Source organism: Pectinophora gossypiella, chromosome 3 (assembly GCF_024362695.1).
Source record: "Pectinophora gossypiella chromosome 3, ilPecGoss1.1, whole genome shotgun sequence".
Taxonomy (NCBI): domain Eukaryota; kingdom Metazoa; phylum Arthropoda; class Insecta; order Lepidoptera; family Gelechiidae; genus Pectinophora; species Pectinophora gossypiella.
Genome location: NC_065406.1, coordinates 7320417 through 7344102, shown reverse-complemented (window position 1 = coordinate 7344102; position 23686 = coordinate 7320417). Strand labels below are relative to the sequence as shown.

Here is a 23686-nt window from a genome sequence, read left to right as displayed (position 1 = left end):
GTCACGTCAAAAAAAAAAACTTGAAGACACATACTTACTCCTTATTTTCTGTCGCTTCGTCTATCTTCATCATCTACACTTGCGCGAATAATTTATAATACAGGCGTCCACGCATGACGTCAACTATGTGCTATAAAATTCCATGACTTAGTACTTACTTTGAAGATTATCCAAGAGTTAGCTTGTCAGTTGATTGTACCCGGGTAGGCAGCGTGTTTGTATTGCGGGTTTCACGACCGCTTGCGACCACGTCTAGCTGCATTTATTACCATACGGAGCAAGGCATAAACTGCAGCACATATTTATAATTCACATTATACTATGAATTACTACTGCGGAATAATAGATACCTATATTTAGGTAATTCGACCTATATTTTATGTTCCCCTGCTAGAAAAATACGTTGTTTAAAAATAATAATAAAGTAATAGACATATTTGCTAAGTTTTTAATGCTATGACTTATTTTTTGTTATTTATTTATTTGGCACACATAACTAGTAAAAGTCGTGAAAAGTAGATAATAAAGTATATCACAAATCTAGACATTCAGCCATTTACTCGTATATTATAATTATTTTAAATTTAGGGTTGTTGCAGTAAACATATCAAAAAGCCAAAACTTAAATTACTTATTTGATAGACCTTTGCTGGCTGTATTAAGCCCGCCACATTAAAAACAAAATGTACTTACTTATGTGAAACGCTTCCGACTCTTGCTTAAAGAAACCCTTGGGTCATTTCGATGTAGTGGACTCCAACCCGACAAGACAAGACCTCTGCATTCCACCCGCGGTTGCTCTGAGATAAACAGACACGCAAACCTCGCACCTTATTTAATCCAGTGAATTTATTTAAACAAACACTACCTTGAATCCTCGTTAGTGACTTAAATGCAGATTTACTCGCTGTTTGTAAGAGTAGCTCTGGATTTATTCAAGTAACTTAGAAGCTATGTAGTATCAGATATACCTGTTTGGACAGAGCTGATTCTCTTAATGATATCAGTCCATCTGCTGGGCAAATAATTTACCTCTATAAACGCCATAAGTAACAAACTGTGTTAATGTGAACCCTCTTTTTGATTTACGAGACAGCAATATTTCACTACTGAATTTTGACAAGCATCTTAATCGCATCGTTCCGTGTGGCAAATATTTTACGATTGCATTAGAATTTAGAGGTCGTAAAATAGTGTGAAATGGCAGTACGTAATGTTGGTTACAATGAACTCACAATTGTCAACGCTTCGCCTTTTGTGATGGATTGATAGATTAACGCGGGCGCTTGAACTTGAACTATAGAATAGACAATATTCTTGAACTACTATCTGAACAATGCTTTAGTATTTCATGTTCCTTTTCTTCAGTTTTCTCCGTTGGGGTATTTTAATACGATTATCTAGTCCACTTTTATGTAACGTGAAGCCTATGATTAAAGAATGAAGTCACCAGTTTTAAACAAAGGTGTTGATTGACACCAACAATCACTTCCCTGCGTCGTCCATTGCAATTAAGAGTCGATCGTCCGAGAGTAATACATACACGATGTGAGAAAGTTACAAACAAATTCACACGCATTCGAAAAGAGATGGCCCAGTTGTGGCAGATAATTGGGTCAGGCGAGCAACCTGTCGACTCACACGCATTGTCTCGCGTGGCGGTGCGCCCGCGCCGCTCGGTACCGTTAGCGCTCGGTCAAGTTCGGCCCATTATGACGTGACTGCTACTTGCTTTGTGATATACGGATTTAACAACTATCCATTAGAAACAACGACGCGGCATGTTCGCCTTAAGAAATTGTGCGAATACGACATAGCAATACGGTTAGGTTTCACAGAGTCTATCTTTTTGTTGAGTGGCTAAGTGTAATCCCATTGCTAACTGATGAGTACTTTTACTATCATACATTTGAATATTGGTAGGCAACCTATGATAATAAATATATTTACACGTCATTAGGAAAGTTATGGATGAAATGACAGCCTGTTACGTACTGATTTATACTCCGCTTGTAGACACGGCCAAAAGATTCAGCGTAACTCGTTGACCGTGTTTGTGTAATGATTTACGAGTTTTATGGCTAATCTCAACTGCTCATAAAGTCTATTCATCTCGAGATGGAAATCAGATACAGTGGTCGTTGTACATTAGTGTTGAAACATGCAAACATGATTTTATGACACGGGGCGGCTAGATCTTCTTATTTACGATGGCGACGGTGAGTGGATAAGCGCGTGCGCCTTTGACCCGCGGAGGAACATCAAAGATCTTAATGCCTACGCATAACTTCCACTTGTGTGGCTGTTCTTTGTTCGTGTCTGACACAGATATTACAAGCAGACTTCTTTATATTGCATTGTAAGTGGACATTATGCCCTCGTCAGAGGCATTTGATAGTCATTACTCATGCATTTTTCTCATGAACAGTAATATAATAGAGAAGCTAGGTAAGTCGAATAATCATTAGTGAAGTTAACGCCTTCTAAGCTTTATTGCCTTGTAATATGAATGAGCATTTGCAATGATTGGCAGATCTTTTGTTCGTAATAGCAACAATAATATATGTTTCTGGCTTCGGCATCCCGGAAACCTAAATAGATGATTAATATCGTTGTTCCTGTACAACTGACATCATTAACAGTAACATAGCCAGGCTTCAGTTCTCTAGACTACCTACACTGATTGCTCTGTCTATGGTCTTGAGTTATGGCCAGGTTATCCATATAGAGTTTTAAAGGTTGGACAACTTAGTATCCTTAACTGTTTAGCCACTTGTAAAGGTGGTTCGTACTTACTTCGGAGCTTTAACATTAACACAAATTCACTGACTTCCATTAAAGGAAATGCATACGTTTTGTATGTATGGTTAGGAATGTGCTGTACTTACTTACATTGAAAATCTAAGTTATATCAGGGGGGTTAAAAAGGCCAAATCGAAGCAATTCATCTAAAAATAGCAATTTGACATTTGCGCATATAAAAGTAGCACTTAGTTTTGCAATATTGCTAGTTGCAATGCACACAAATGTCAAATAGCAATATTGCTTTTTTAGATGAATTGCTTTGATGTTGCGTTTTTAACCCCTCTGGTCATTTTACCTTTTCAAAATGTCAACATAAACTTTTTGGGAGAGTTTTGTCTAGTTTTGAGAAAAATCTGCTTTGTGCTGTTCTAGCATACTTGGCATGTAGCAAAAGAGACTTATATACTTGGGTCTGTTCAGTAAACATTACAAGGGTAAAATATAATTCAATTTTATTGCACATTGCAGAGTGAGTCTGTAGTTTGATCATAAATATTTTGTACCTTCATGGTGGTGAAGCAATGACCATTAAAATGTAATTGTATTTTACAAATGTAATGTTATTAAACACGCCCTCTGTTGAAGTGTTTATAAAGGTGGTGGGTAATCTGTCACCAGAATGGGGCATTCTATCCGAATTGAGACTTTAGTACCAAAAGCTGATAGTTAGCTCTTGGTGACTAGTGGTCGTACTTACCTTGCTAGGGCTTGAATTGTGTGTTTTTTAAGTGTATGTCAACGTTCGCCCAGAAGAGATGTAGTGCGTATGACATGAAGTCGCTCTCTAAACTCGTTTGCAGTTTTTGCCTGCCATCTCTAATGACCACTAAGCCATTCATTGTTCTGTGCAATGACGTAGCACTACACGCTACTCCCGGTTGTCACGCTTGTTAATTAACAAAATGATTTGACGCGATCAGATCATATCTCGTTTTACATTTATATTATGTTCATTATAACATGTTGAAACGCTTTAATTCAATTTAGGAACAAAATGCTCCTATGATAAGTAAAAACTAAAAACCGGACTTTATATGCAATTTTTGTCTGCTTCTATGTTTAATAATAGAATTATATATTTTAAGCATAGTAGGCACAACATCTCCACAAATTCTTTCGCCGTGTAGTTTGCTTCATATCCCCTCCAGAATGAGCCTCCCCTCAGGATAGCCCGCCTCATGTGATGGCTTGTTTATGTTATGTTATATAAGCTTGGCAGACAGACGCTTGTCATCTTAGTCAATTGCAATCGATAAATACCTCAAAAAATAACTTTAATGACTCTTTCAGCAGGTGCACTAATTTAGACCTTTACAGCGCAAGGGGTTACTTATACAAGTCAATTATACGCCTTTGGCGTTAGTTGAACAAAGAACAGGAAATATTACACACATAGAGTAATTTCACAGTATAGAGCCTCGATGTAAATAATTACACAGGTCCGGTGCATGAATTGACGGGTACTAATTCGTGCACCGGCATGGGAGCTCGAGAGAGCTATTGTGTACCAATGGGAATTCCTTCAAAGACCACCACGCTCTATTAAATGATAATTAATAATTGCATACGTTTCACCACTCATCAATGCGTACTCGATTCAAAAGAAAATTACATTAATGAGTCATTGTAAACGCTCTATAATTTAGGTGCTTTTGTGGCGTTGACAATAAGTTCAACGTTAAGAAATGGGTTTATGCTTTTGTTACAAAGTTATTTACAACATTTTAGGTTTTAGCACTTCCGTATAGTGTATGTGTAACGCACAATTGACGTAAAACACGTCACAACAGTTATGTTTGACGCTCTAGTTCCATATCGAACAAGAAAATGACACACCGCGCCGCAACTATGTAAGGTCGAGAACCGATGATGTGGTGCTCGTTAGTTGAAACAATTGCTACGGAAGCGTAGAGTTTTCATTACCATGTGTACGTGAATCATTCTTGGAAAGTCTTAGGATGATAGAATCGCAGAACTTGAACGTGTAAGCTTCACCGTTAAATTGGACAATTTGTGAACGCATATGGCACGGTGGCTGCGCCGGCGCACTCGCGGCGTCACGCTCTTGCGCATCGTGATATAACTGTTACAATCATTATGTTTGAGAAGTGACATATGAATCGCGTCACCGTTTAATTACAGCACAGACTCGCTCTTGTCACATCCCGTTTAGTTTTCACTTGCGCACAACTTAACGGCTTCCACATTACAGTAACTCGCTCATGATTTATATCAGACTGTTTACAGATGCATGCATCTTGCTCTTCACACACATTCTTTGCATACATTTATATTCTATTTGCATTAATGGCTTTGATAACAGAATCTACATTTTGTCGCCGTAATATTTTGTATTTTATCGTGAAAACTTCACATGCTCTTGACAGCAAGTGTTATCTGTTAAAGTTATTATTATTTATCAGTTATTTTAATATTATGTAGTTAAATTATAAGGACTCGGTAACGTTAACAATAGAGTAGGACATTTAAATGAAAAGTCCGAGTTTAAACGAGAGTAATAGTTCAATAATCTCCAATTTATACGAATTGTAAGCATTGTGTGTATCCAGTTTGTGGTCTAGTGACCTCTGCTTCCGATCGTATTAGAATACAATGTCAGAATGTCCGTGTTGTGCAGCAGATCGGACCAAAGGTTCCGCTGGGGGGCTATCGCGGCTAAGGTGTCGGCGCCGTGCCAACTCAGTTCGTGCTATAGGTGAACTAACTGTTTCGCTCCTTCCGCTCTTTTACCATACAAGGTGAGAAAATGCCAACGGATTCAAATGTCACTAGCTGCCGCTAGTTTCTTGCATCTAGTTTAGAAAACGATTCTGTTTCTACCGTTGCGAGCTCACTTTGATACCACTCAAATGTACTGCAGCCTACGGTAATAACCGTTTAGAAAGAGATAGACGTTTTCAAATTTGTTGTCGCCACAAGACAGTTGTGCAGTTTGTGGTACGTTAAAAAGTTGAGAAGTAAACACCGCAAAGTTCCCCGTCAATTTGTAAACTCACTGAGAATAATAGCTTAGGCTTGTTTTAAAACGGTAATAGTTGGCAGCTGATAAAGTATGTGATTCCGAAACTGATGCACGACACGCCTCACATTTCCATATTGCTGTACAAATTGCTGGTACCGAAATCGAACGGATTCTGATTTGGAATTAACTACTTTCTGTGTCTTTTGAGAAAGCAACCTGAATTACTGTAGCGGTACACGGGAGTGCAGCTTTAATTTACTTATATACCAGACTCATCGAACGTGACATTCTTTTACTTGTTCGCTCCAATTTAAATAATACACGTTTCTCATTGTAACCGTGAATACGTTAAAAAATGGTAATTGAAAACGTTTCATTCATTAAATATGTAGACAGAGCGATTTCGTCATTCTATATAGAGAGTTCTATACAACAATCGTTGTACTTTCACGTTTACAAATGGTCATTCATTCTGCTTCATAAAAAGATTCAAGTGAAAGCGATATTGCGATGCAAAAAAGTAAATGAAAATTCGTGTCACTGACTTTCCTGCTGCTTTCTTGGGCCTGAACTAAGCGCTGTGACCCTCATCGAGGCTAGGACGTGAAAATAAATAGCGGCTGATAACTCACAGTCGCTTGCACCTAGGAATAAAAGCGTACTCATCAGTTAACACGCATTATTGTCCGAGTTAGCCAACGCATATTTGTAAAAGCTTACATGACAGGCTATTTCAATTCTTGCTGTTTTACTGTTAATTATAGAGAACAATAGTAAAATTCTGTATTTTCTGAAGTAACCTCTTTCAAGTGGTGTTCATTATGTCAGTGCTGTGCACTTGAGTTATGACCGTTGTTGTCTGCAGGTGGCTCCGTCGGTATGAGGGGCGAAGCGCTGCGCTTGGCGCGGATAGCGCTACTACTACTGCACATATCAGTTGCCTTTGGTAAGTTTTTAACTCTTTCCTTTTATTCCATAATTTTCTTTAAAGAAATATATGAAGTACTATTTTACTATTACTTAAATATCATTATTTTGTCATCACAGCTTTAAGGATATGACTTCCTTGATAGCGTGGCAAGCTATCATAAACTATAGGTAGATATTCGTATCAGGTTTTATTGTACGTAGTTCGTAGTAAATAAAAGCTATGGAGGAAGAGAAACGTATACAAAAGACGGCAAAGTGAAACAGCAAATAATTGTAAGGATTAAATATTACTTTTAAATTAGAAAGTGTGTTTGAATAGATTGGATATTATGAATAGCCAGTCACAAGGACGATTAAACTCGTTCTGGAGATAAACAGTGAATTAATATTAAAAATATAAACAGCCTATATATTTCCCACTGCTAGGCACAGGCCCCCACTCAATCAATCGGATGAGGTATGTAGATAGTAGTACATACTCCACCACGTTGCTTCACTGCCGGTTGGTAGCGGTGTTTTTACGGCCGGGATCAATAGCTTAACGTGCTCTCCGAAGCACGGTATTATCTTACTTTTTCAGACAATCAGGGGATTCAAGCCAGCAAAGTCCTTAGCAAACAAATGACAATCCAAAGGACATTCTTACAAAGTGATTTCGACAATGTCCCCATCGGTAATTGAACCCGGACCTCCAGATCGTGAGCCTAATACTCTGATCACTAGACCACGGAGGCTGTTACATTAATTTTAATGAAATAATACACGTGTCTATATAGATAAGGTCTTATTTCATTATTTTTACTGGAAATGAATTAAGAAACTGAACATTATATTTTTCTCTTTGTCATTGTTCTAGGAAATTTAAACAGCAACTTGAAGCGTCTTCATAAAAGGCTTGCCGTTCTAGTGATTATAGGTAATTGAACTTTTAACTGAGTGACTATTATGTTTCAGGCCGGATCGCGTTCGAGAAATTGACGGATGTGGACTTCTCTGGCACAGCGTACTACACAGTGCGGAACCTGTCACTGTACGAGTGTCAGGGCTGGTGTCGAGAAGAGCCTGACTGCCAGGCCGCTGCTTTCAGGTGAGCTCATAACTTAAATGACTACCAGTGATTGAATATTGGGGCGCTTATTTGCCTTAAGTTGCTATGGATAGCACTCTTGTATTAAAATACAACCCGCGAAACAGGGATTGACAAGTACCGACAGCTTTAATTCGTCCTCTTCTATCGTGTGGGTTGTGAGGTGGAGTACCAACCTAATCAACCCTGGTGGCAGGGTTACTATTGACGACTACTTACTTACATCAGTAAGTAGTAACCGGGACCAACGGCTTAACGTGCCTAGCTTTAATTCGTTTGTTTTAAGGAAACCTATAAAAATTTAAACCATTATTGAGATTTTCTTTTTATACTTTAAATATAAATTTTATACTTTCATAGCTTCCATATTTTATAAAGTGTAGGTAATAAACACCCCCAATATCTGATTACTCCTGATTTCCTAGTTATTTGCATAGCCTGTAGAGCATCTATACTCACGTGCGGCTCGAAAAGTGAGGAGAACCACGAATATTTTTAATTTTGGGCGGATATAGCTTGAATTACATAACATAAACAGCCAATGTACGTCCCAATGCTGAGCACAAGCCTCCTCTCGATCAACCGTAAGTGGTATGGAGCATACTCCACCACGCTGGTCCACTGCTGTATGTAATAATAATGATTATTAATTGTGTATATTACTTGAAAATAGTCCAAGATATTGATTTGAAGAATAACCATTTTTTTTAAGGGGGAACCACATTTTCTTCTTCAAAAACATTAATAAAAATACACTACATTCGTGATAATATATAACAACAGTAATAGATCATATAAATTAATAAATATCAAAAGACCAAATCGGGAATTATAATAGCTCAGGGGTGAAATGCAGTTATAGATGTAACAAAGATAAAATAGATCTACACATAACCTTTCTGATCTGACCTACAAAATCGAATTTGTTCTCGGACATCGAATCACGTCTAATCAAAGCCATGATTCGTCATTCTTTGACTGATCACGAAATAAATAAAAATCAACATGTCGTATCTGTGGTCACGACGACGTTCCTAACCCAAATGTCTCAGATAACAGATCGGATTGACGTGAAGATCCATTAATTTAGAGGAAGACTGAAATTGTCACTTGTACTGGTGCTGTAACAGCAGCCCTAACACTTACTGCTAAATGGCTGGATCAAATCGTCACTTACTACCACAACGTTTCTAGTAACATCAATTATTTACACAGTCTGCGTTTTGCAATATCAGACGGATAAAACAGTATCAGAGGAATATATTAAAATTACAAATAGTTATAATACAAAAGGCATTATCACTTGATACACGATTATGTCACAAAATCGGCATCCCAAACAAAATAATTAATCAGATACATCGAGTTTTATTTAATCTTTCGTAATTAAAGTTTTAAAGTGTGCAAGTACAATTTTATAGATGTGGTCTGGTTTTTACAAGCTTTTATTCACTATAAAAATACCAGCTGTTAGATGTGCAGACACATCCTTTATAATTCTTTGATATACTTACTACGAATCGTTCAATGACTGTGATAATGTTAATGTCGAAGCCACCACTATCTAAAACAGAATGCGAAAATGTCAAAGAAATCAAATAAAAACCACCTATGATCCTAAAGTCTTATTGATTACGATAACTACTGCTACAGGCGCAACTTTCCATGAAAATAAGATCTCCATGCAGTTACGATGCAATTACACTCGGCAGAAAGATTACCGGGTAGTCATAAATAGGATCGTAAAAATGAAGATGATAGCTTACTTGAAAAGTCGATCATTTATTTCTTTTTTCTGCTACTCGTACTTTGCAGTAGATTGGAACGTTTTCGTGGAATTAGGTGTACCTAGTGTGGACGCATGTGGCTCGTAAGGTCAAGTAGAAGTGTGTCAGTCTGCCACACGTCCTCACTTCGCGGTTCAGGCATTCCAATGACACGCTCTCGGCTAATAACAATGTGTCTCGAGAGCCACAAACCGTGTAAAAGCGGAAACCAACCTCGACTCGCTCCAAATTGGATAACAGTAAAAGTGATCGCATACATCTTCAATAGATTATTGCCGCGGAACATTCTACCATCGACTTTCATGACTATTGGCGGTTTTGAATGCAATTTAATTTCGACGCGAAACCAATATTAATATGTTTATGGTGGCAGTGACTTTGAACTTGCTCGTCTATGTATAAACAAAGTATCGCGCAGGTTGAATGTTGCATATTTTTCGAGTCATGCTGTTTAGGAAATTGAATAACTTTCTTTTTTAGTGCCTCACAGCTCTTGTTGTACCTACTTAGTTTGAATCTCTAAGAACGAATATGAGTCACAACATGAAATATAAAGGTTAAGAATCAAAAAAGTTAACGACTAGACGTGCGAAAAGAGAAGTCTAGATTCTAATCTAAATTTTTATCCATAAAAGAAGACATTAAAGTTACGATGTTAGATTTACGGTTAATCAGCGAAAATATTAACAGCCTCCGTAGTCCAGTGGTTGAGCGTTGTGCTCACGATCTGGAGGTCCAGGGTTCGTATCCCGGTGGGGACAAATCACAAAAATCACTTTTTGATCCCTAGTTTGGAAGGCACGTTAAGCCGTTGGTCCCGGTTATTACTTACTGATGTAAGTACGTAGTCATTACATGAGTCATGTCAGGGGCCTATGGCGGCTCAGTAATAACCCTGACACCAGGGTTGATGGGGTTGCTAATTCACCTCATAATCCACACGATAGAAGAAGAAGCGAAAATATTGTTTTATTCATACAATTCCGAGACTTACCTATTATTAGTATCAGAATCAGAATCAGAATCATTTATTCAACGTAATTATCATGGATAAACTTGTTGAAGGTCAATGTAACATTTTTGAATTTACGTCATTTCGCAAGGTGTTATGGCTGAGGAGAAGAAATGACAAGAAACTGCAACAGCAACACATCTTTTAAATCAATGAGGGTACATTACAAGTTATTTAATAACTAGAGGAACACATTCAATACCAGACATTTTTATCATTTAGGTAATCATTAATCTTATAATAGGCTTTTTTACATAAAGTAAGCTTCACGTGAGCTTTAAATTTGTTCTCTGACAAATTTAAAATATTATCTGGTATTTTATTGTAAAAACGTATACATAACCCCAAAAAAGATGAATTTAATTTACTTAATCTAGAATTTTGAACAACAATTTTATTTTTATTCCTTGTATTGTAAGTATGCCTTTCACAGTTTCTCGGAAGGAGAGATACATTTTTACGCACATACATAATGTTTTCATAAATATATTGACTTGCGACCGTCAGTATATTTATTTCTTTAAACAGCTCCCTTAAAGAGTCCCGACAACGCAGATTATAAATAGCGCGAACTGCCCTTTTTTGAATAATGAAAATAGTTTCTACATCAGCGGCTCGACCCCACAATAAAATACCGTAAGACATTATGCTGTGGAAGTAGCTGAAGTAGACAAGTCTAGCAGTGGGTACATCTGTGAGTTGTCGGATTCTTCTGACGGCATATGCTGCTGAACTTAGCTTGCCCGCTAGTGATACAATATGTGGGCCCCATTGAAGTTTTGAATCTACAGTAATTCCTAAGAAAACGGTGTGTTCAACAAAATCTAGTTTCTCGTCGTTAATTTTAATGTTATTATTTACTTTCTTTACGTTTGGTAGAACAAATTTAATACACTTCGTTTTCTTAGCATTTAGAACTAGGTTATTTACTGTAAACCAGCTTAGAACCTGCGACACAGCGCTGTTTGCTTCGTCAAGTTCCTCTAACTTTCTATCGATTTTAAATATAAGAGAAGTATCATCCGCGAACAGTACAATGTCAGCTTGGTTCTGTACTACATAAGGTAAATCATTTATGTACACTAAAAAAAGGAACGGCCCCAAAATGGATCCTTGAGGAACTCCCATTTGAACATGAGAGCCCGAAGAAGTCGTACTATTGATTTGTACCTTTTGTATCCTATCACCTAGATATGAATTTAACAAACTGAGAGCTCCATTATTTAATCCATAGTGCCTCAATTTCAAAAGCAAGGTCTCGTGATCCACGCAGTCGAATGCCTTAGACAAGTCACAGAATACTCCTACGGCATTCTGCGACTTCTCCCAAGCATCGAAAATGTGTCGAACAAATGTGACACTCGCGTCTGTTGTAGACCGACCCTTAGTAAAACCAAACTGCTGGCTGTGAAGTAAGTTATTTAAATTAAAATGACATAGCAGTTGGTCGAGAATAATTTTCTCGAAAATTTTACTAAGTACTGGTAGAATAGAAACCGGTCTATAATTCGTGGGGTCTGATTTTGTGCCCGATTTAAAAAGAGGTATAACTTTACTGATTTTCATTAAATTTGGAAAAGTGCTATTTTCAACACTCATATTAAAAATGTAAGCTAGATATGGTGCTAAGATATCAATAACAGAGCTCATCAATTTTACAGACAATCCCCATAAATCTTTCGAGGTTTTAAGTTTCAGCTGTTTGAATACTTTAACAATACTACTCGGATCAACGCGTTTAAAATCAAATAATTCAGTGCAAGCAGTAACATTACTTTTCAACAATATATCAGCTTGAACAGGAGAGGACCTGAGAGATTCTGTAGTTTTTACAGGGATGTTCGTAAAGAATTTATCAAAAACTTCAGCTACATCTTTATCTTGTTTAACTAACCCAGTGCTCGATTCTATATTATATTCTAATTCACGCGGTTTCGAAGCCTTTGTTTCGCTATTTATTACTTGCCAAACTGCCTTTATTTTATTATCCGCGGTCTTTATTTTACTACTAATATGCATCTGTTTGGCTGTATAACACACTTTTCGAAATATTTTAGAATAATTTTTGACGTAGCTTTTAAAACTATCAGTGTGTGTATACGTTTTTTCCTCATATAAAGAATAAAGAGTATTTCTACTTTTGCGAATGCCTACGGTAGCCCAGTCACTGAACTTGAATGATTGACTGTTGGTAACTACCTTTTGAGGAAAATTATTTTCAAATTCTTTATGGATAATAGTAAAGAAATCCCTGTAAAAATCGTCAGGATTGTCTGTATCAAAGTTTGGACAAGGTAAGTTACTTATAAGACTATTTCGATATTTCTCTATCCGAGTATCAGTGATGGGTCGTGTACGAAATTTAATTTTCTGAACATTTTTAAGTACTGGAAAACTGACCAGCTGCCCACTGTGATCTGACTTAAAACAGTTAAGGATACTGTTGTCTTGAAAGTCACAATTGCAAAAAACGTTATCTAAACATGAGGCAGTTGTTTCTGTAATTCTAGTTGGCTCCATAAATATATTAACAAGGTTAAAAGATGTAAACAAACTTAGAAATCTAGTTGTAATTGAATCTACTTCATATAAATCAACGTTAAAATCTCCACACACTATAATGGCTTTATTACTTTTAGATATGACCTTCAGTACATTTTCCATCACTGATTCAAAAACTGTGAAGTTAACACTGTATGGGGGTCTGTATACGGCTACAACAATATGTTTCTCTGTTTCTATACATGAAATCTCCATAGTGCCCTCTATCGAAAGTCCAGTAATATCTTTGCGTTCTTTATATTTTAAACTATTTCTGATAAAAATAAGGGAGCCACCACGTAATTTGATCTTTCGACAGAAAGCGCTAGCGAAATGATAATTTTTAAAACCGAATAACAATTCATAATCCTTCAACCAATGCTCTGTAATACATAAAATGTCAATAAAAAATGTCTCTAAAAATAATTCTACGTCTAATTCTTTGCCAGAGAAGCCTTGAATATTTTGGTGAACTAGTTTTAATATTCCAAGCTTCTCTTTTGTCTTATTGTCTAGTTTAAAGATGAAGTACCATTCGTGGTACATGGCTGACTACCGTCAATAAAAAGTTTTGTACTGTAAAAGACAGTACAGTCAATAAGTTTACTGCCTGGTCTGGCAGAAGTGTCTGTAATATAAAAAACTAGTACTGAACATATAATTTTTTTAAAGTACTTAGATAGATATATTCTATCTGTCGTTATTATACAATTTCGAATAAACTTATTCAAATCTAAATAAATAATATTACTATGATGACAGGTTCTGTTATAAAGGTGTTGGTTGAGAGAAAATATATAATTATTTTCCTCACTAGCTAATGTATTTGAGTATGGAAAAGAACAAATAATTAAGTTTCCACACTCAACAGTCATTAGTGACCTATGATACCTAGTCAATTGCTCTTTTGTGAGCCCTAGTTATCAACCTCTTATCAATTCCAACGGATTTGATCATTCAATTCAATACGCAATTAAGCAGCGAGGATACTCCCGCGTTTCTAATCTAGCATTGTACTGTATTAACACGGCTTCGTTTCTCGAACCAATCTGTCCAAAGAAAAGCAATCCAACAAAAGAATGGGATGGAATCGATATTACATACTATAACAATCGCTAACTGTTTACCGCGGTGGTACCATCGAGAGCGAGTGGATTGAAAACATTAGCGGTATTGGAAGACAAATGAGTGCCTGTGAGTGCTTCGCATTGCTTCGAAATACTCCGATTAGCTTCATATTGCAACTGGCCTGTGCTCAATCCGTGATCTTCGCCATAATAGCGCTGAGAAAACAGATATTCCTCACCAATAAACTTTTTTGTGGTTTTAATAAAATCGCTCAATGCATTATCAATAACTCCGAGTACTTCGGAAAATACCAAATTATTTTTTTTTGATAATGGTCGTTGAACCCAATATAGATGGATTATTAAAATCAATTCAAAAGACTGAGCAGTTATCATATCTACCTGCAAAAGTTTACGGTACTGACAAAATTGCTGCACGCAACAATAGCCTGAAAATGTTCGTAGCAATAAATCACAGAAAATAATTATCTTAAATTCTCGAAAGGATCATGATCTTTCGTATCAGATGCTGTCAGAATGATAAAATCTTTATGAACGTAGCGCTCCGTTAAGAATGTTTAGTATTTTTTGGGTTAGGTCGGAATCAGCCTTTTCTATGTCCACAGATAGTTTCCGTTTTAAATAAATTCATGTAAGTAAATTCTGTTTACGATATTATCTGCAATCTTTCATTTTGTGTAACCAGTCATTAATTTATTGATCGAAATATTTATGAGCTTTGGGTTAGCGAGATTAAATGCAGCGATATGATTCACGGGCTACTTAACGATCTTCTCGGCCCGTTGCGTGATTGATAATGCTGGTGAATCAGGCGCCGGATGTAAACAAGAATGCGATTCACTACTAACAGTTTAGTAGTAACTAATAGCCGTTTTCGTTTCCTTAATGCTTGAGAAAGTTTGTCTATATTTTTTTCGTTAATCCTTAGGAGGATTTCCGATTAAATAATAAGGAAGTATTTATGTGTTTTAAAGGCGATGGATAGCATTTCAAAGCTCGGTTGAGGAGCTCGGTGGCGCAGCGGTAAACGCGTTCGGTCTGCGATTGTTGAAGTTAAGAAACTTTCGCAAAGGCCGGTCATAGGATGGGTGACCACAAAAAAATAGAAAGTTTTCATCTCGAGCTCCTCCGTGCTTCGGAAGGCCCGTTAAGCCGTTGGTCCCGGCTGCATTAGCAGTCGTTAATAACTATCAATCCGCACTGGGCCCGCGTGATGGTTTATGGCCCGATCTTCTTATCTATCCATAGGGAAGGCCCGTGCCCCAGCAGTGGGGACGTTAATGGCTGATGATGATGGATAGCATTTCAAAGATCTTCGACGGTATTTATTAGTCTGCATTTCTCTATTATAGTTAGAGTAGCGCCGAGGAGTATTCACCGAGATTCCTCTAGTTGACAGAGTAAACCTTGACCACCTAGTGAAACGTACTTTTCCACAGGCTTCTGTTGACGACAAGTCTTTGGCATTCCAACGGGTAGCTTCAGTGGTTCGCATCATCAGAAGCTACTCATACTTAATTTGTTTTACGTCGCCCACTTCACGGTGGGAGCATTTCTTTCGATGATTGATCGCGAGCTATCACATCGTACCTTGAAGCTACTTACAATTATTTATCTTCGGCGTATCTGAATTTGTTGCGTATCACATAGAAGCCCTGCCTACCGAGCGTTTAATTATTACTTTAATAACATAACACGGTTCGAAAGATTTATTACATATGTAGGTTGGGAAACCGAAACGAAATGCGATGTCATTAGTATAAAAGGGTTTTATCAGTGCATTAATCATACATTTTTTGTTAGTAGTACCTGCCTATGTACTATCGAGAAGAAATGTTTATATCTTCCAAAGCAATCAGGGTTAAATACTGTTTTCTGAAAGAGAACATTCAAAAGTAAAAGTGTGTTTGATTTATTTTGTATGATATTAACGTGGTAGCGATATGAAGTTTTGGCACGTACACACGGACCATTTGGCTATCCGATTCAGAAACACAGTACACACGTTGACTTTTCATTACTTTTTAGTAACATTGGTATCATTCATCCAATAGTGTGAATTTATGTACAGTCATGAGCAATATAATGTACCCACTTTAGGACTCTGTCGCGCTAACATATTTGACATTTAGTGAGACTAACAGATCAATGTGTCAAAAAAGTTAATGTGACATGGTACCAAAGTGTATACTCAATATGCAACATATTAATGCTCGTGACCGTACAAAGGCAGATTATAAACAACTATACGTCTCTCATTACCTAAACTGTTGGTAGTGCTTAAATATAGAGATGTTGTTACCGTTCACTTTAGCCATAGAGGCGGCCAATCAACTCGCGACACCAAACACTTCAGGACCCCGATACCGACCCCGCCAGCGTGGTCGACGATTTCCCTCAATCATCGCTTATCACTATCGACCCGCCAGGGTCGATTAATTCTTTCAAATATTTTTTCCTCTCAGACGAAGCCCTGAGCCGAGATTCGCGCCCAACTGGGCACCCTCAGGCCTGTTGTTTTAAACTTTGTACCGGGTGAGAGCCTTCAGCGCTCCCCATTTGTCCGGCCAAGTAGTTAATGCCATCTGCGGCAAATTTACAATAAGTCACGTCAAAAAATAAATGTTACCGTTCCAGTCTTACCTATATTTTTAGAATGTTATTCGGCGAAAAGCTCACTGAATTCATAGATAAATACCATAGTTGAACTGTTTGTTTAACATAATGTAGTAATCATATGAATATCAACCATCATTAAGTATACACGCTATCAGACGGCCTTGATTACGTAAAGCTTACCTTACCAGGCGGCTACCGCGTTACCTAATAGAGCAACATTTTGCATCGCTGCAACAAGTTAATGGTTTAAAGACGTACTTCCGTCAAGCTAACTTGAAATAAAACGCGAAATATCAGGGCGTACGGTAAACGACCCGTTATCTGCAAACTAAGCACTAGTCTCGTGGACAAGCGTCTAAGCCTACCACCCCAATCAACTACTTACAGACTTCGACAGTTATATAGCTGTAGTCAGATGGTAATACCGACTCGATAATCGCTACGTTCAAATTGAATACTTAACGAGTAGATAGCAGTAATGCAATTAAGCATTCTAGACTTCGTGAAGGGCTTATCGCATCGCAGATTGCCGTGTGTACGATGGACATGTTTACGATTTTAGAATTAGGACGGCGGCGAAAGTATAATTTGTAATTGAACCCTTAAAACGTTGCAAGTAGTACCGTATAATGCAATGTATATTTTGTTGCAGTTTCGTGCTGAATCCACTGACACCAGTGCAGGAGACACGGTGCTTGCTGCAGAATGACACGCAGGCCAATAACCCTATGGCTACACCACAGGTAACACATAAAGTTCTAAATACCCTTAAAATAGTAAGTCTACACGTCCAAATAATGTTTGAAAATATTTGGTGTTTAACAAAATTATGGTAGTATGAATTCAGTATAAAAATATGGTTTATTTTAGGCAACAAAGAATTTATAGAAGATCCATTAAACTTGAAGATTAAAATAGAAATATATACCCGAGCTATTTTCTGCTCTGATTTTTTAATTACAATTGTCTTATGATGCGTAACGAATGCATTTTAATATCTCAGATCGTTAACGATCGCGTAAAAACTCGACTTGTGATGTGTTTATATTCTAAACATTTTATAAATCTATGCACCGCTGTACTAAGTGAGCATATTAAGTAGGAGGAAGATCAATGCCTTTAAAATCACATTCAGCGTGGGTTTCTGTAATGCGCGTGTCTGGACACGCGACTTCTGATGTTGGAGTTGCTAATAGCCAAATAAATCTCTCGTTAGATAGCATCCAGCCTCCCTCCATACTGCCAATTAGCTGCGCGATGCCACGATAGGATTAACAATTCAGATTAAATCGGTCACTGGCAGGTAAATCTAGTAAATCTAGCCTGCGTTCTAACTGTTCAGGCACGCCCGGTGAGATTAATCGCTTTCAGACCTAATGAACTGACACAATGGGTCGAGGGCACCGGTTTGTGTCTTCTTTACAGTGACAGAAATCTGAAATCCCGAAACGTAATCCCGCTACACTTGGATACCTGCCTACTGAACTTAACATGGGAAAATTATACTTAACATTTGCGTGCTGAAATGATCTATGTTAATAAAACATAACATAAATAGCTTATATACTCCCAGTGTTGGGCACAAGCTTCTTCTTATCAACCGTGTGGTGTGACCGGAGGGAACATTGAACACACTTCATCACGCTGCTCCACTGACAGTTGATGGAGATGTTTAAGCTGGCAATCCCGGGACCAATATAACGTGCCTTCCGAAGCACGGAAAAATCTTACTTTTTCGGTCAATCAGGTGATTCAGCTTGTAATGTCCTAGCCAAACAAAGAAGAGTCTCACAATGATTTCAATGTCCCCATCACTCGGGAATTGAACCCGGATTTCCAGTTCGCAAACTATCAACGCTCTAACCACTAGACGATAGAGGCTGTTTACTAATAAACATTTTTTTTTATCCTAGCGTTCAGTGAACACGTACTACATGGTGAAGCTGCAAGTGAGGACGGAGAGCGTCTGCCTACGCCCGTGGGCTTTCGAGCGTGTACCTGGCAAGGCACTACGTGGACTAGACAACACCATCATCTACACCTCCACCAAGGAAGCTTGTCTTGCAGCCTGTCTTAATGAGGTGTGTGCTACGGTTTATTTTAAGACACTTTAACATATCTAGTGATTTTTTTTTGTGTTTGCGTACATTTTTTAGTTACTTACTTACATTTTCATAACGTCTAACTTTCTATAAGTATATGCTTTCTATATAGATTTTCTAGGTTTTGCGCCCGAAGATTATCATGGCATTTTTTGGTTAAATATGGAATCCCATCTATAGTTATTCTACAGAATGATAAATATTAAGTGGATGTAAGATCGTGAAGGTAAACGAAAATTGATGTGATTTAAACAAGCTATTTGGACGAATTAATTACGTGATAAATTCCTTGGTCGTTCAAAGTTATTGCCGTCCTTATTTTCATGTGAAAGAGACTTTTCAATTCCATTATTCATGTTCGAAAGCATAGGGAACAGACACCACTGTCTTGCTATTCTGCACAATGTATAATATATCTTATAGTTACAAATACACGGTCTATTATGCAGGTTTCTGTTGGACTTAAGCACTAAGTGTGGGAATGCCTGCGCAACAATCTCCCAGTTATCTATTCAATTTATATTTTATGGTTTTGCCCCAGTTGCAGTGGTATGCAAGATATAGGCAAAATGATAGGGGTATGTTTATTTCAGGGATAGCTGAGTATAAGGCTGCGTTTCCATTGACGCGGAGCTAGGCGGAGAGGAGCGGAGATGTGCAGGAATCGACCAATCTCCCCGAGGGAGAGAGTGACAGAGCGTCTTCGATTGGTCAAATCCGCATATCTCCGCTCTTCTCCGCTCATCTTCGCGTCAGTGGAAACCCGGCCTAACGTAAACTGATACATTCTATGAGTGAAAGATCTTGTGTATTTATAATCTATACTTATAATAAATCTGTAGAGAGGTCAATTCTGTACATTAAATATTTTTTCAAAATAACTATCAGGGGGTGATAAGTGGTCGATACTGATGCCAAAAATGCAATCAGTAAAATTTTTGTCTGTCTGTCTGTCTGTCTGTCTGTCTGTCTGTCTGTATGTTCCTTATAGAAACAAAAACTACTGGACGGATTTTAATGAAACTTGGTACAATTATTCTTCACACTCCTGGACAGGTTATAGTATACTTTTCATCACGCTACAATCAATAGGAGCAGAGTAGTGAAGGGAAATCCTTTTGTATGAAAAATCTAAACCACTCAAGTTAGACGTTTGAAATTTGGCATGCAGGTACCTTAGATACCGTAGAGGTACACTAAGAAAGGAATTCCCGAAATTCCCACGGGAACGGGAATTAGCGGGAAAATACTTTTGTATGAAAAATGTAAACCACTCAAGTTAGACGTTTGAAATTTGTCATGCAGGTACCTTAGGTACCGAGGAGGTGCATTAAGACAGGAATTCCCGAAATTCCCACGAGAACGGGAATTAGCGGGAAAATCCTTTTGTATGAAAAATCTAAGCCACTCAAGTTAGACGTTTGAAATTTGTCATGCAGGTACCTTAGGTACCGTAGAGGTACACTAAGAAAGGAATTCCCGAAATTCCCACGGGAACGGGAATTAACGGGAAAATCCTTTTGTATGAAAAATCTAAACCATTCAAGTTAGATGTTTGAAATTTGGCTCGCAGGTACCTTAGATACCGTAGAGGTGCACTAAGAAAGAAATTCCCGAAATTCTCATGGGAACGGGAATTAGCGGGAAAATCCTTTTGTATGAAAAATCTAAACCACTCAAGTTAGACGTTTGAAATTTGGCATGCAGGTACTTTAGTAAACTTAAAGCTTAGTTGCAACAGGATATTACAAAATTCCCACGGGAACGGTAGTTAGCGGGAAAAAACATTTGTATGAAAAAAATCAAATCTAAATAAAAGGAGAAACTGACTGACTCAGTGACTGACATATCAACGCACAGCCTGAACGGCTAAACGTAGGCATTTGAAATTTGGAAGGGACATAGCTTAGGTACCGTAGAGGTACACTAAGAAAGGAATTCCCGGAATTCCCACGGGAACGGAAATTAGCGGGAAAATCCTTTTGTATGAAAAATCTAAACCGCTTAAGTTAGACGCTTGAAATTTGGCATGCAGGTACCTTAGTTAACTTAAAGCTTAGTTGCAACAGGTTATTGCAAAATTCCCACGGAAACGGGAGTTAGCGGGAAAAAAACATTTGTATGAAAAAATCGAAACCGCGTAAGATAGATGTTTTCAATTCAATTAAATTATTTATTGCATTCCATGTAGTACAATGGGGTGTTACATAGGCATAGGAACTAAAACATGGACCCTGTAGGGCACAGCATAGTTGAAGGGAAGAGAGGAAGTGTGTATTAAAATTAAAACTCAATGAACAATCAATTAAAAAAAAAAATCAATTCAATCAATTAATTCAATCTAGCATGCATGCATACCTTAGTAAATATAAAGTTTATTTTTGGCTGTAATATTTTGAAAAATGGGAGTTATTAGGAAAAAAATTGTATGAAAAAATCTAAACTGCATAAGTATGCACTCCCACACACACAAAGATCTCTCTCTTATATAACACGCCACGCGGACGAAGTCGCGGGCAAAAGCTAGTTTATAATAAAGTAAATAAAATTCAGTCACTCAAAATTAAAATTACTTAATGAAAACATTAAATTATTGCACAAACAATGCAGGTCAATTTATAATACCGCCCCCTCTAGTATCTGGTTAAAAGGTGCCCCTTATACTGCCGCGCACTATTGCCAATTCACACCTAGTACCTAGTTTAATTGCAAGTAGATTTATCATTTGCACTGCAGATTAAATTTTACTTAAACAAACAATAGACAGTAAATTAAAAAGAGATTTATTTGTGTATTTCTTTTCACAATTACATGTTGTTGGTCTAACGGAAATCTCGGTCATAGAATAAATAATAATACCTACTCGGTGAAGAGTGGGTACTCAGTTCACTTTGCGATGGATGTCGGTCTGACCAGCCCAATTGAGAAGATGGTCGTGGGCTTATGCTATGTGTTACGTTATTATGCCTATGATTACTTATACTGGTTTTATGTAAGGGGCGAATATCAAAATGTGTCAAGTTTAGTGGCGACTGACATATAATTTTTTCGTGAAAAATTGGGGAAATTGGGAAAATTGGGAATTGAAAAATTCCTTTTTCATGTCGGAACAGAAGATCCTTTTGGATCTTTTTCATGTCCAACCCAATTTTTCACGAAAAAATAATATGAAACTTCGCCACCAAACTTGAAATTTTGAGATTCACCCTAAGGTGCTATTTTATTTATTTTTTACTTTGCTTATTGTACATTTTCCGCAAATGACATTACCTGCACTTACGAGTGTAATATATCCTATCTTTTTTGGGGTTATGTATACGTTTTTACAATAAAATACCAGATAATATTTTAAATTTGACAGATAATAAATTTAAAGATCATGTCAAGCTTACTTTGTAAAAAATCTTATTAGATTAATGATTACCTAAATGATAAAAATGTCTGGTATTTAATGTGTTCCTCTAATTATTAAATAACTTGTAATGTACCCTCATTGATTTAAAAGTTGTGTTGTTGTTGCAGTTTCTTGTCATTTCTGCTCCTCAGCCATAACACCTTGCGAAATGACTAACATTCAAAAATGTTACATTGACTTTCAACAAGTTTATCCATGATAATTACGTTGAATAAATGATTCTGATTCTTAATATTGAAACTGATGTTTTATTTTTTGTACAGAAACGGTTCCCCTGTCGGTCAGCAGAGTACGAGTACGGCAGCATGCGATGTGCCCTCAGCGACTCTGACCGTCGCACCGCTCAACACTTCGTACAGCTCGTCGATACGCCTGGCACTGACTACTTTGAGGTAAAATTATAAATCTTTTTTCGTTATTATTTTTTTTTACACTTATTAATTTATCTTAAAACAGTTGGCTCGACCATTATACACGGCGATACTCCTTAGTAGTAAGTATTTAAATATTACGTATATAACTTCTTTCTTTGCGAATCAACAAGATACAGTCGGTTATCAGGCGGACGGTAAATAATGGCTAATTAAATGCCTTTGCAACCTTTGACGCTAAGAATTTAGAGAATGCGCGCGTGTTGTAGGTATGTATATTTGGTATAGAAAAAATAAATAGTTAAGTTTTAATTCGATATAAATGTGTCTCGTTTGTCATCTTGGGACTCGCAGACGCTTTAATGTGCATTCTGGCATTTCTTTTTATAGTTGAATAAACTAAGGGAGCCGATGCTCAGTAGCGAGACAACAAAAAACATGTCTTACAAGATTGGCCGAACCTTCTCAAAGGGATAATAAATATCATTTTTGTAAATCACAATCAGAAAATACCTACTTAGCTGTCATTATAAAGAATGGTATTGTTGGTTTCCCTTATCACCTTTCACTTTAGTACCGAGTACGTGTTGGAATTCACAAACTTGGAAGATTCTCCGTTATTTTAAAGCCGCAAGCGATACTGTAACTTTTCAGCTCTGTAGATATGTTTCATATACTTACAGAAAGGATAGGTTCTATCTATTCTTATATCTTATATAGATGTTTACGCAAAAACATTATAACATTTGATGAAGTAGATTAAACATCATTCATTTTCACCACTAAACGGGTCACTATGCCCTCGGGGTTTAGAAAAGTGGGTAACTAAATGACAAAATGGAAACGGACTAACAATTTCGTTCTCGGAACTGAACAGTCGTGTAAAACAAGTCCATTATAATGGTTGTATTGCGTTATTTGATGGTGAATGTGTGTGGTCGTGCAG

General features: G+C 37.2%; 1 protein-coding gene across 2 annotated transcripts in view; it reads left to right on the top strand.

The window, feature by feature from the left end:
• Nucleotides 1-23686, top strand: part of LOC126381758 (uncharacterized) — a 60809-nt gene that overhangs the window by 21402 nt on the left and 15721 nt on the right. For both annotated transcript variants that reach the window (XM_050031229.1, XM_050031228.1), the window contains 5 exons: nt 6654-6734; nt 7673-7805; nt 17505-17595; nt 18766-18933; nt 22633-22761. In XM_050031229.1, coding sequence (XP_049887186.1) covers nt 6668-6734; nt 7673-7805; nt 17505-17595; nt 18766-18933; nt 22633-22761 — 588 coding nt within the window. In that variant the 5' untranslated portion in view covers nt 6654-6667. The remainder of the gene's footprint in view (nt 1-6653; nt 6735-7672; nt 7806-17504; nt 17596-18765; nt 18934-22632; nt 22762-23686) is intronic.